We start from the raw sequence: 13,269 nt of genomic DNA on the forward strand, positions 1-13,269 counted from the left end.
TGGGGAACAAAACATCGAAATTTTGGATCCATGGCCAGGAAACTCCCCAGACCTTAAGTCTGGTCAATCTTCAAGAGGCGGGTAGACAAACAAAACACCACTAATTGTGACAAACTCCAAGCATTGATTAGGTAAGAATGGGCGGCCATCAGTCAGTATGTGGCCCAGAAGTTGATTGACATCATGCCAGGGCGAATTGCAGAGGTCTTGAATAAGAAGGATCAACACTGCAAATATTGACTCTTTGCATAAACTTAATGTAATTGTCAATAAAAGCCCTTGATACGTATGAAATGCTTGTCATTTTACATCAGTATACCATAGTAACATCTGACAAACAAGTCTAAAAACACTGAAGCAGCAAACTTTGTTAAAACCAATATTTGTTTCATTCTCAAAACGTTTGGCCATGGCTGTACACACTAGCTGTAAACTTCCAACAAGCAGGAACGGCACATGGTCAGAAGAGGCCCCCACTCTGCTTTCCTGCAGATCCGGTGAATGCACAGTAAAACCCCAATCAGAGTTTCACTGTGCATGTGCCAGACCAGCACCTGCTGACAGCAAAGTGGGGGTCCTGGAGGGTGAAGCAGCATTGTTAGACCTGCTCCAAACAATTTTGATATGGAGTCCAGAGATCCATCCCTCTCATGCAAAAGCCATGTATGAGTCACACATTACTTAACCACACAAGTAAGATACATTCACCATTGAAGGACAATCCAGAAAAATGTAATTTACCTTACGCCTAATTGTTTTATTAGCTCAAACGATAATATAGATAAAATGTAGTAAAAACAATATGAACTTATAAAGAATTTGTTTTCGGTTCAGAGTGAAAACCTTCCTTCATATTTTTTTATATTTCTGTTGTAGCCATGTACCAAATGTATATGTTATACAGTACAAATCTATGTAAGCTGGCAATTGTACAAAATATATATATAACCACAAAAAATAGTTACATTTTAATTGTATGAAGCACACACCACACAGAAAATGCTAATTGCTCAGTCCCTGATTGAACACATACAAAGCAAGATAATAACAATGAATTAAGAATCAAGTTAGCATGTTTAGCTACATGTTATCAACCGCTCTATTTCTAACTACAGACTTCCAGCATATAAATTATAGCTGGAAGTACAGCGAATCCTTGCACAACACATTACCGGCACAAATATTTCCTCTCCAAAATCACACACAATAAAGAATAAACCCTACGCCTGCAGTCATTTGCATTTCTGAACATAATATTTGATATCTGTGTCCCTCATATTATGTGCAATATTTTGCAGGAAGCAAAACATTTAGCTAACATAGTTATCTGCAGTTAACTTGAAATGGATCAGATCATCTGTCTCAGACATCATCAGCTGGTCACGGCTTGGCAGTCACACTTGGAAGAGGGATCTTATAGAATAGAGCATGGCTTTTTGTCCTTGAAAGGGTTCTCCGAAGTTGGCACTCCAACCAACAGCGGGTCATTTTTGGCATGTTGCTCGCAGTAATTCATAAGGTCTGCTGCTGCTTTTGAAACCTGTGGTTTGATAGTAATGAAAATAACACATAATTCACTATTATTATATCATTTCAATAATGTAATTTAATATACTAACATATTAAACAACTCTCCAGAGACGGATACACTTATACCATCCTCACTCTTGATTGTTACATCAGGACAATGTAGTCCATGCCCTGGTCCCGAGCTCTGTGGCCTAACCCACCAAAACCACAACTAGGTTCATGCCTCCTGTGATTGTCATTTGGCAACTTGGACTGTTGATAAGTATGCACTACCTTATTAAACACAGTAGGTACACAGTATTCTATACCTTAATCTAACATTCTGTAGTGCTTGTAGTCCTGTCACAGAGAAAGGTGTACTGACAAATTACATCTTCACCTAAATCATGTTCCTCATAGATGGGGTCAGTGAAGCCACAGTATTTGCAAGATGACGGAACTGAAAATGGCAGTCAATGTACAGTTTATTGAACTAGAAAACGTGCATTTATTTATGATGATATTGTGCCGAGAAACAGACACAGAGGTAGCCAAAGCCAACAGTAATTTCACATAGCTTAACAAAATGACCTCAAAGTATGATGGGACAGGGCAGGAACTGAAATCTCCAATACCATCATATAGTGAGAGAGCAGTTTAGCTGCAGGATATGGCAGCAGGTTTTGGGCAACAACCGCTGTCTCTCGAAAAAATGCACAGAACCTTGATAAATATACTCATTCCAAGTTCCAATTCTTTCATCTTGTATACACATGAAATCAAATTCTTTGTTGTCATTCAAAGGCAAACAGAAATTATATTGCTAACAACCAGATGATTGGCCAATAAACTAATAATAATAATTTTTAATTACCACACTCTAATTGACGGCACAACATTATAAACAATCATAATGTTACCTCTATGAGCCGTATTCAATTTGAGCGGACCCGCGATACTTTTCCACATCCCGGACTTTTCGCCTACATCGCCTGTTTTGCAGGCGGAAAAGTATCGCGCGTGTGCCCATGTATCCCCGTTCTCAATTTGAAAGTACGCGAAAACAGGACCCAGCGAAACTTAAACATATCAGCCTGACACCCCCCAAAAGATGCTCTGACATGGGGGTTCACTATGGTACCCCCCGATTTGGCTTGCTGAAGGTATTTGGTGTTTTTAAACGGGCTCAATAGCTGTTAAATAGCGTTTTTGTACAAGTGGTGGACAATAATATTCTGGTGGTTTTTTTGCAGAAAATAACTTATCCCAGTAAATTTGGGGTACTTGAAAATGGGGGACAGTATATTTTAAAGTTGCTAAAGTTAAGTTTAAAAAATCATGAAAAATCCACCTGCTGCATGCCCCTGCAATGAAAAAAACACATGGGACATACTTGGGGACCTCCCTAGAGTGTAGTTCGCTAGTTTTTAACTTTGTCCCCCAACTTTTTTTTTTTCGCTCCCAAAATGGAAGTGATTTTTTTGGGATGTTCTTAAGTGTTTTTTTTTATGCAGTTTACCTTTGGGGGAAAGTCTGAAGGCTGCATGGGGGTTCCCGCAACGTTGCACCAGAAAACCCCAATTCTGCGCTTTTTTCTGCCTGCTATTCATAGGCAAAACTTTTTCGCCTATTACATTGCATTGACTTTCCGCCTAGAATGACACTTAGTTTATATTAATAGTTAGGCTTAGTGGATATGCTCTCATTGAAGTGGAGTAAGGCGACAGCCAATTGTCCTGGACGGGAAATGGCTATACCACCTGGACCAGTGGTTGAAGTTAAAGGAGAGTTGATCACCAATGCTTGGCTTCTGCGTGTGTTTGTTTGAACGGTTTTGTTGTTATTGTCCTGTGCATTCTTTTTGTGCCGTCACCATTATTAGTATTAACTTATAGTCTAAAAATGTAATGACTTGTCAAAAATAAATTTGACAAAATATTTAAACGCCAACACTGTTGTCTGTGTCTTTATTATAGAAGTTAAGTTACATTGTATTTAAGAAGGTATTATATGGCAACACGATAATACACGTTAGTGAGTTTAGATCTCTGGACTTCTATAGTAGTATTCAAATCTTACCGCGACTAATTTGCAGTGTGCTGGGGGAACATTTTTTTTTCTAGCCCGATCATATATTATGCAAGAAATTATCAAGGAAATCAATGGATAAATAAACATGTATGATTTACATGAACTCTACATCTTTGTACCTTAACTCTCTCAAAGCCAGCCTCGATCCGGAGCTGCTCCACCAGCTTCCGAGCTTGCGCTATGTTATTAGAGGTTGACATTATCTGCCATCAGATCTTCATCCAGAACTGGAGAAATGTCTGCAAAAGTCAATACAATATTCATAGTCAATATTTATAATGCAAGTCAAGACTTGGGTCTTTTGAGCAGAAAGGGTTCTATCCTATTAGCCGCGAGCCACCTCGTGGTGCGAGTTAGTGTGGCTACCTCCTACCCACGTAAAAAGGTCCATGAATCCGGAGCAAGATCGGGCTGCGAGCTGCTGTGCCATTGCCGGTGTTTCCCCATTGTTGCAATGTCAATTCGCCCCCCTCGCACCCTGTAGGATCGACGCTTTAATGTAGGTTATATTTACACAAAGAGTATAGAACGTACTGCAGTACAAGACAAAAGAACTGTGTATTCCAGAAACCCTGAAACTATAAAGCTAAAGGTAAGTTGTTATAATGGAAATCTTGGTTGTTGTTGTTGTGTAAATGGCAGTTCAGGAGGAATGTTCACAAACCAATTGCTTGGTCATACTGTAGCTGTGCAGAATCAAACTAGAAATGTATGTGAGTCATAAATAATAGTGTGTAGTAATGTGACCTAGCTTCACATTAAAGGGGGCATTCGAGACAAAAAACAAGCCTAGTTAAATTACCTTTTTAAAGTATTTAGTTTGCAATTTCAGGCTATTTGATGTGTTCATACAATAAGCAGGAATTTTATATACAAAGTAGTGAGCAGACATCTTGCTGGACCTGCTACCAAAAAATAATTAGCCAGTATGTGCAAGAACTAGACCCAGTAAGTCAAAGTTTAAGTAGTGCAGTGGCACAGTGTTTAACATTGCTGCTTTTGGTTCTATACAGGTTGCTATGTGCATGGAGTTTTAATGTTCTCTCCAGGTTCATGTGAGTATCTTTCAGGTGCTGTGGTTTCCTCCCATGTGTTTGTATGATTCTAGTGCAGAAATCAAGTGGTTAGTTCTACTGGGGCTGGGACTCTTATGTCAGTTCTACAAGCTTCACCATGCATTTACAGTCAATGGCCCCCAGTGGTCCAGATTAAGTTATATTACAATTACCCTTGTACCAAAGCTCGGATCAGGTGGTCTCTAGTAGGGTGAGCTTGCTCACTAATTTTTATTGTTTGCCTTACTCCAGAGGCTCCAGCACTATTCTGACCAAGCTGGCATTGGTTTCCAGTATCAGAAGTCAACACCAAGCTACGGAAACCATGTTTCCATCTGATAAACTGTAAACCAGTCCACACTATCAACACTGGGGCTGATTAAAAATTTTAGGGGAAGTGATACACCATACTGCTGTCATCATTACCAGCATGTAACTTGGAATAAGGCTTATGTATGGGCCAAAGGTGCGCCTCCTAACAGGCATATCTAATTTACTTAAACCTCCAAATAAGACGCAACTCTAAGGAGTGCGCTTAATTTGCATGTGCACGCCCTTTCTGTACTATACTTGCATGTGCACGCCCTTGCTGTACTATACTTGCATGTGCACTTCTGCTCCACGGGAGGTTTCTGTCCTCCCTGAGCTTGCCTTAGGACACCTGCGTTACGGTTTGACAGGTCCCCAGTCAAACATACTTGCTACTATACTTGCATGTGTACAACCTTGCTGGCCTATACTTGCATGTGTATGCCCTTGCTGTGCTATACTTGCATGTGCACGCCCTTGCTTTGCTATACTTGCATGTGCACGCCCTTGCTGTACTATACTTGCATGTGCACGCCCTTGCTTTACTATACTTGCATGTGCACGCCCTTGCTGTACTATACTTGCATGTGCACGCCCTTGCTTTACTATACTTGCATGTGCACGCCCCTGCTTTACTATACTTGCATGTGCACGCCCTTGCTGTACTATACTTGCATGTGCACGCCCTTGCTGTACTATACTTGCATGTGCACGCCCTTGCTGTACTATACTTGCATGTGCACGCCCTTGCTGTACTATACTTGCATGTGCACGCCCTTGCTGTACTATACTTGCATGTGCACGCCCTTGCTGTACTATACTTGCATGTGCACGCCCTTGCTGTACTATACTTGCATGTAATTGCCTGAAGCCTGCCCCTCTATGCGCAGAAAGTGCAAATTATGTGTAACTCAAATAATTGTTGCCACTTGCACTGAATCAAACTGCACTTTACATGGAGCAAATGGACTTATACTGTATATACTCTGTATCAAACCCTGAACATCCATCAATATATGAGATACATTTTGTGGGTGCAAAGTAAATGGAATGGAAATAAAACGTAACATACTGTAAAAGTAAATTTTTCAAATCCAAAGAGTGAACTATATAAAAGAGCAGTGACGTAAAAACGTGCTATAGTGTACGGGCAGGTGCATAGGTGTGGGCGGTAAGAAGAATGTAATGGAGAATTTTGGAGAAGCGTATAATAACTAGCTCTATTGGAATCTGAACCAGCCCCATTTCTACATGTTCTCCACCTTCCCAAACAAATTGTGAATGTTGGTTTCAATCATTTGCATGCAAAGTTAAATAAAGAAAGTCGTGCTGGGACATGCTTGCGCTGCAAAAGCTCCAACGCCTAGAGATAATGAACTAGTCGGAGAGGTATGAGGTAGTATACTGCTGCATTGTATGTTTTCTCTTTCAAGATTCATTTTATTATAATGACAGGAAGTAACATTTAAGCAGATGCACTGGAGATGAATTCCATACATATTTCTATCTGCTACACCTCAATTACTAGATAAAGAAATGAATGTCTTGTGCTGCACGTGAGTAGATATTTATATTAAACATGTGCACATAGGACACAATATGGCTTTGTGCAGATACACTGTGTAGGGCATTGCCATGACTTTGGGTCATTGTGCCATGCTGAAGAAGACACATGCAAAACACAAGATACACAATCACTGCAGTCCAGGCAGCAGAAGCCATCTGTAACTTGGAGCACCTGCTGCAATCTTCATATTTATCTATTTATCCATTTCTAGAAAATGAAAGATATTTGATAACTATGGAAATTAAATGAAAATATTAACTAATAAAATAAAAATAAAAAACATGCACAAAAATGGATTAGATGGCTGTAGGTCCCTTTCTGATGTAAAATATGATGTTTCTATGTACAAATTAGTGGATGCACATGGAGGCATGGAATCCAAATTGTAAAGTGCAACGGAATATTTTACAATATTAGATTGGTGCAAGTTATTATGTTCATCTCTGTCTTTTTCCCTATTTCCTGGTCAAGTCCTAGAAGCTCAAAGGCTTCCAGGATTGGCTGGCTGGTGAATCGGTAAGAGGACTCTTACTGCTGCCATCCAGTGTCACTCAACTGCCCCTGTAATATTTTATTGTAAAATCAGGAGACAGTTCGGTAGGAAATAGATCACTATTTACTATAGTTCATTCATGCCTACACTCCCGGTTTTTGTGGGAGGCTGCTGATTTTTCGGGTAACCCCCCGCACCCCCAGAAGGGTAGGCATTTCTACCGCATTCTGCCCACTTCCTAGTGAAGTGGGCAGAATGGGGAGAATTTCCGCAGTGATCGCGGGTGTACGTGGAGGGGCTTAATGACGTGATTCGCGGCATTTAGCTCCGCCCCCTATTTAAATGTAAGCCAATCGTGGGCATTTTACAGTGAGGGGACGAGGCTTAATGATGCAAAACATCAGGCCCCGCCCCTGTCGCTACCAACCTGCTTCTCCTCCCAGGGCTTCTCCTGGGGAAGAGACAGCAAAGGTAGGCAACTGTGCTATAGTTATAAAGCAAGCTGAAATTGCTGTCAAAGGGAGTCATTCAGACCCACTCGCAAGCGGCAGTACGCTCGCAATTGGGTCAATGATCCCCACTGCGCATGCGCACGACGGAGGGAGCTCCGTCGTGCGCATGCGCGAGACCCGGACTGCGACAGCCAAGCTGTCGCTCCGGGTCTCGCACCAAAGGGGGCGTGCTGTCGATGGTGACTGACAGACGGAGGCGTTCCCATGGGAACGCCTACCGTCTGAAGCCGGCCCCACTGACATCACTAGTGATGTCAGTGGGAGTGATTTTGGCTCTGATAGAGCCAAAATCACTCCAAGGCTTGTGGCTGGGAGACCCTACCGCAGGGCCTCCGTCGCAAGTCCAATGGTCGCGATGGTCAAGACCATCGCGACCATCTTTTTGGACGCTCGTATATGCTGTGGGTGGTCACCCACAGCTATACGAGCGTCCAGGAGGACGCTCCATTTTAATGGAGGAGGGCCCTGATTCAGAGCGAGCGCTCTGGTTAGAGCGTCCGGCTCTGAATCAGGCCCAAAGTCCCTTTATAACAGTAGTTTGCATGAATGTTTACCCTAAAAAGTGGTTTTAATTAAACTTACAATTATTTAATATCTTTAAGCCGCACATCCACTAGGTGACTAGGGAAAGAAAGTACGATTACAACATCATAATCGTACAGTCATTCCCCATCCCCTGCAGTGCCTATACTGAACGATTAGTCGATAATTAACACTCTGACTCGCCGTGGCTACCGGAGCAATTCATCATTGCTCCAGCGCGGTGACAGCTGATGCAGCTAAATGAATTGGGCAGCACCGACAATTAGCCGCTTATTGGATATGACCCATGGTGTTCACCATGACTACACTGGAAACAGGTGATGCCATAAACAGGTGGTTTATTATTATTACATCTTTTATTTATAAAGCATTGACGTATAATGATGGGTACACACCTAACAGATATCTGTAGATCGAGTGATCTGCATATATATCTGCAGATGATGGTTGTTCATACACACTGAACAACCATCATCTGTCATCTGGACGCGGGTCCCGCTGGCTGGGGGACGTGTCGCTCCCCCTCCCCGCACTCTCTGCTGCAAGTGTACAGGTGGTCGGCATTGGCTGTGCAGCACAGCCGACGCGATAGATCTGTGAACGACGTAATTCACAAACATATCGCTGATACAGACTGGCCGACGGATACAAGGTATATGGGCTGATCAATTGATCGGCATCGGCCAATATATCTGCCAGTGTGTACCCAGCATAACACTCAGCTGTAGACTGAGGGGGATCATGACATAACAAATTATGTACAATGACATGAAACAGAAGATAGCATTGCACAAATGATCTTACAATCTAAGAGATGTGTGGGGAACACCTTACACATAAGGTCACCCCACTATATTGAGCAGGTATATTTCTAACTCTTCTCACTATAAAGCCCATCCACCAGTGATAGCTGCAGGCAATAAATTCTCCATATTCCTTATACAGTTTCTACAAAAACTAGGGGATGCATAGCTAAGATTAAATTAAATGCTCACATGGACTCTAATCCATATGTGCTCTAGAGAAAGGTGTTTCCAAGTCACTAGATGCCCGATAATTATTAGAGTCACACAATTGGTATGTTTAGCCTTTCACCTGCAGGACTGCCTTGTAACTCATAATTATAATAAAACATTTATTTAAATATTTCTACTTCTGGGACATAAATGAAAGATGTAATTGGAGTTTTAAAGGGATAATAAAATGTCTTTCACTTCTAACAGGGAAAAATCAAATGAAATACAAAACATTAAACTACAACTTACAGAAACTGTAGCAAATATATTTGCGACCTCGCTAATCAAAGATACACTGTATATTTCCAAGTATGAACACTTTTCAACTTTCTTGTATTTTAATTGACTTGAAAACTCAAGGCAAGATAATACATTAACTGCAAGCCCCACTTTAGCAGGTAGTAAAATCCTGTACCATAGAGAAAGCATCCCTGCTATCCTCCAGGTTCCATCCTTGTCACTCAGAGACAAGCAGAGAATTTTAGAGCATGGATATCTAATGTAAAATAGATAGTAAAATATTAACATGGTCAGACTTAAATCACATTTTCCTGGTTGATATTCATCCCTTAAGCTGGGTACACACTATGTGATCCTTCGCATGATATATCGATCCAACGCGGATCAGAAAGATATATCGAGCAGATCGCATAGTGTTTAGGCTTGCGGGTCGCATTGTCCAATCTGCTTTGCAGCACAATAGTTAGTTACTAACATGCTGTTGCTTGTAGCACCACAACTGCTAGCATGCCCAAATTGTCAGTGGCTGCTTGGAACTTGTAGTTCCATAGGATAATCTATTTTTCCTTTCTACTACCCTAGAACCCACCCCACCAGAGGTTGCACCCAGAAGGACCCCGTGCTATTCAAGCATGGGGCTAGTTACGTGCAAGAGAGGGGTAAGAGCTGCATATTTTTGCACATCCAATTTTGCACAGGGGTTTCAGCCTCATGCTAAGCAGGTACACAAAATGATAGAGGAACCCCACACTGCTGGTCTCCCTGTTATAGTATAATCAGCCCACCCTGACAGAGGCTGGATCTGCTTACTACTCTTGCATAAGAACCCCTTTGTTTTGTCTGTAGTCAGCCCAAGCAATGCACTAGTGCTGCTTATGACATTTTTAAAAAAAAATTATAACATATTTTAATATAGTAACAGGAGAATTCAATTAGATAAGCCGTTTTTGTGCGAAAAGTTTTCAAGTTTTGTAAAAATGTGTCACATTGTATGAAAAGTGGTTATCTACCAATTCAATTGCAGGTGAAGTTAACACCCGATAATTCTCCACAGGATTTAACACATTTTTAACCCCCTCCTGAGCAGGTGAATAGTTGGGGAAAATCTCTATTTGAAGGTAAAAATATGGGGACTAATTAGGTGAAATGAAAGGTTTAATTAGCTTAATTTGGCCAATAATGACATGTCATTTATGGGGTGAAAAAAGACAAGGTGCAGAAAAATGAGTTAACTGATGAGGGACAGGTATATGGGGGTGTTCTATCAATGGGACAGGTATATGGGGGTGTTCTATTAATGGGACAGGTATTTTTAAGATTGCAGGTTGGTGTTAGAGGTGTATTTTGAAGTTTTTTTTTAAAGAGGCTTAGGGGCCTATTCATCATCACTTAATTTTCACAAATGCAGGTGAAAATTAAAATTTTCACCTGCAATTTTACAAATTTCGTTATTGGGCCATTCATCAAGGAGGTAAAGCAGGAGATATCACAGATATCTCCTACTTACCTTCCTTTTGCGGAATGGCCCGCTAGTATGGGGACAGTATTCATTAAGCTCCGAAAATATAATATAACAGATGGAGAATGCTCCTGCTCTGGGATGGCAACCCGCTCCTTTCTTATGGGAAGGAAGTCCAGGTTGCGATGAGGGATCCTTTGGGATCTCTCCGCCCCTGTCCGGTTCCTTCCGCTGGACGCTGGGGCTCTTGTGGGCATGCGTGACAGAAAAGGAGCAGTGAAGTCACTCGTGGAGACAGCTGATTTCGCATCAGCTGTCAGCGCGCTGGATCAATGATGAACTGCTCCGGTAACCGCTGCGATTTAGAATGTTAATTATCAGGGTCCAATAATTAACATCATTAATAGGCCCCTTAAAATGACACACATATATCATTATTATACAGAAAAATTATTGCTTTCTGTCATTTTTTCACTGTTTGAGACACATGCATATAACATCCATTTGACACAATTTAAGAACCCCAAATACTTTTGTTATGGCCACTAATAGAATTCTATACTATAATATTATTTTGTCTATTTTTGGGGTACAGGCTGATTTCCCCATTTTCTCCTATACTTAACAAATGTAAAACCAGCAAGAATTATCGGGTGAAACACTTATCACCAATTTTGTAATTGGACTGTACGAAAAGTTAGAACCCGTATACAGGCGTTAAGTGAAATTATCGGGTGATATGTAAGACCCATGAAAACTTGTCACTTTCGCCTCTCATTTAATTCCCACCTAAAAATATGCGCTGATGCCATCATGTATCTTTCCAGCAGCCATTAGGTACGGGTAAAATATACGTCTCCGTTTCTGGAGATGTGGCCAAGTCTAACTAATTAGCATCTCCAGGGCACGTGCAACACTTAAGGTGCCTACACACTTACCGATCTGCACACGATCCGACATTGTGTATGATTTCCCTTGAAACTCCTCCCCGGCAGTCCTGCACACGATTTGGTCCATCTTCAAACGATCTATCGTGCACCCGCTAAAACAGCCTACCCTGTGCCTTTCCCAGTGTCCCGCGGGTGGGGAAAGCTGCTGTTACTATCTCCTCCGGGTGGGGAGAGCTTAGGGCAGGGGTCTTCAACCTTTACACAGTGTGGGCCACATTAAAAAATTCAACGAAGCCCGAGGGTCACTAAGCTATACGCCACACAGTAGCACAATCTTGATTCACCCAATTCACATTACACCACAGTCTTGTCCCTTATTCATGTATGACACACAGCAGTTCACCTTTTACACAATGCTCACATTTGTGCCCCTTATACACAATGCCCACCGTAGTAGTGCCCCTTACACATAATGCCCACAGCAGTAGTGCCCTTAATGCAATGCCCACTGTAGTGGTGCCCTGTATGCAGTTCTCCCAGTAGTGGTAGTGCCCCATGTGCAGTGCCCCCAGTAGTGGTAGTGCCCCATATGCCATGCCCCTTATGCAGTGCCCACAGTGGTACTGCATCTTATGTAGTGCCCCCAGTAGTGGTAGTACACCTTATTTAGTGCCCCCAGTAGTGCTGCCCATTATGCAGTGACCACAGTGGTAATGCTTCTTATGTAGTGCCACCAGTAGTGGTAGTATCCCAATTCAGTGTCCCCAGTAGTGCTGCCGCTTCTGTAGAGCCCACAGTTGTAATACTCCTTATGCAGTGTCCCCAGTAGTGATAGTGCCGCTTATGTAGTGCCCCCAGGAGTGGTGCCCCTTATGCAGTGCCCCTATGCAATGCCCCCATTAGTGGTGCCCCCAGTACTAGTGCCCTAATAGAAATACCCCTTAGAGTAGTGCCCCTAATAGTAATGCCCAATAGTATTAGTGCCCCTAATAGTAATGCCCATATTAGTAGTGCCCCCAATAGTAATACCCCTAGTAATAGCGCCCCTTATAGTAATGTCCCCTAGTATTAGTGCCCCTAATAGTACTGTCCCCTAGTAGTAGTGCCCCCAATAGTGATACCCCTAGTAATAGTGCCCCCAATAGTAATACCCCTAGTAATAGCTCCCCTAATAGTAATACCCCTAGTAATAGTGCCCCTAATAGTAATCCCCCCTAGTAGTAGTGCCCCTAATAGAAATGCCCCCTAATTGTAGTGCCCATAATAGTAATGCCCCCTAGTAGTAGTGAATCTGCTTACAAAAAAAAAATAAAAATACTACTACTTACCTTAAACCCCGCTCCCGCATCTGCTGCCTGCGGTCCGCCCGGCTGCTCTTTTGTCTGAACTATGGGAGAGACGTCATCACATCTCTCCCATAGTGCACTGCAGGAGAAGTAACCCGGAGCTCAGGAGTGAGCTCCAGCCTCCGTCTGGCGGTGCAGGTAGGGAGCCGGGCTCCCGCTGGTAACAAAATCTCAGCGGGCACCCGGAAAATGGAGCCTGTTGGCTGGCCGCGGGGAACAGCTCCCCCCGGTAGGCGGGC

At 42.4% G+C, this 13,269-nt stretch overlaps 1 protein-coding gene across 2 annotated transcripts in view; it reads right to left on the bottom strand.

Annotated features, from left to right (window-relative positions):
- Positions 1 to 378: 378 nt before the first annotated feature.
- Positions 379 to 13,269, bottom strand: part of GNG7 (G protein subunit gamma 7) — a 31,660-nt gene continuing 18,769 nt past the window's right edge. For both annotated transcript variants that reach the window (XM_088461244.1, XM_088461245.1), the window contains exons 2-3: positions 3,720 to 3,839; positions 379 to 1,540 (exon numbers count right to left, since the gene is read on the bottom strand). In XM_088461244.1, the coding sequence (XP_088317370.1) occupies positions 1,415 to 1,540; positions 3,720 to 3,800 (207 nt within the window). In that variant the 5' untranslated portion in view covers positions 3,801 to 3,839 and the 3' untranslated portion in view covers positions 379 to 1,414. The remainder of the gene's footprint in view (positions 1,541 to 3,719; positions 3,840 to 13,269) is intronic.

This window comes from Taudactylus pleione, unplaced genomic scaffold (assembly GCF_031769625.1).
Source record: "Taudactylus pleione unplaced genomic scaffold, aTauple2 ptg001032l, whole genome shotgun sequence".
Lineage (NCBI taxonomy): Eukaryota > Metazoa > Chordata > Amphibia > Anura > Myobatrachidae > Taudactylus > Taudactylus pleione.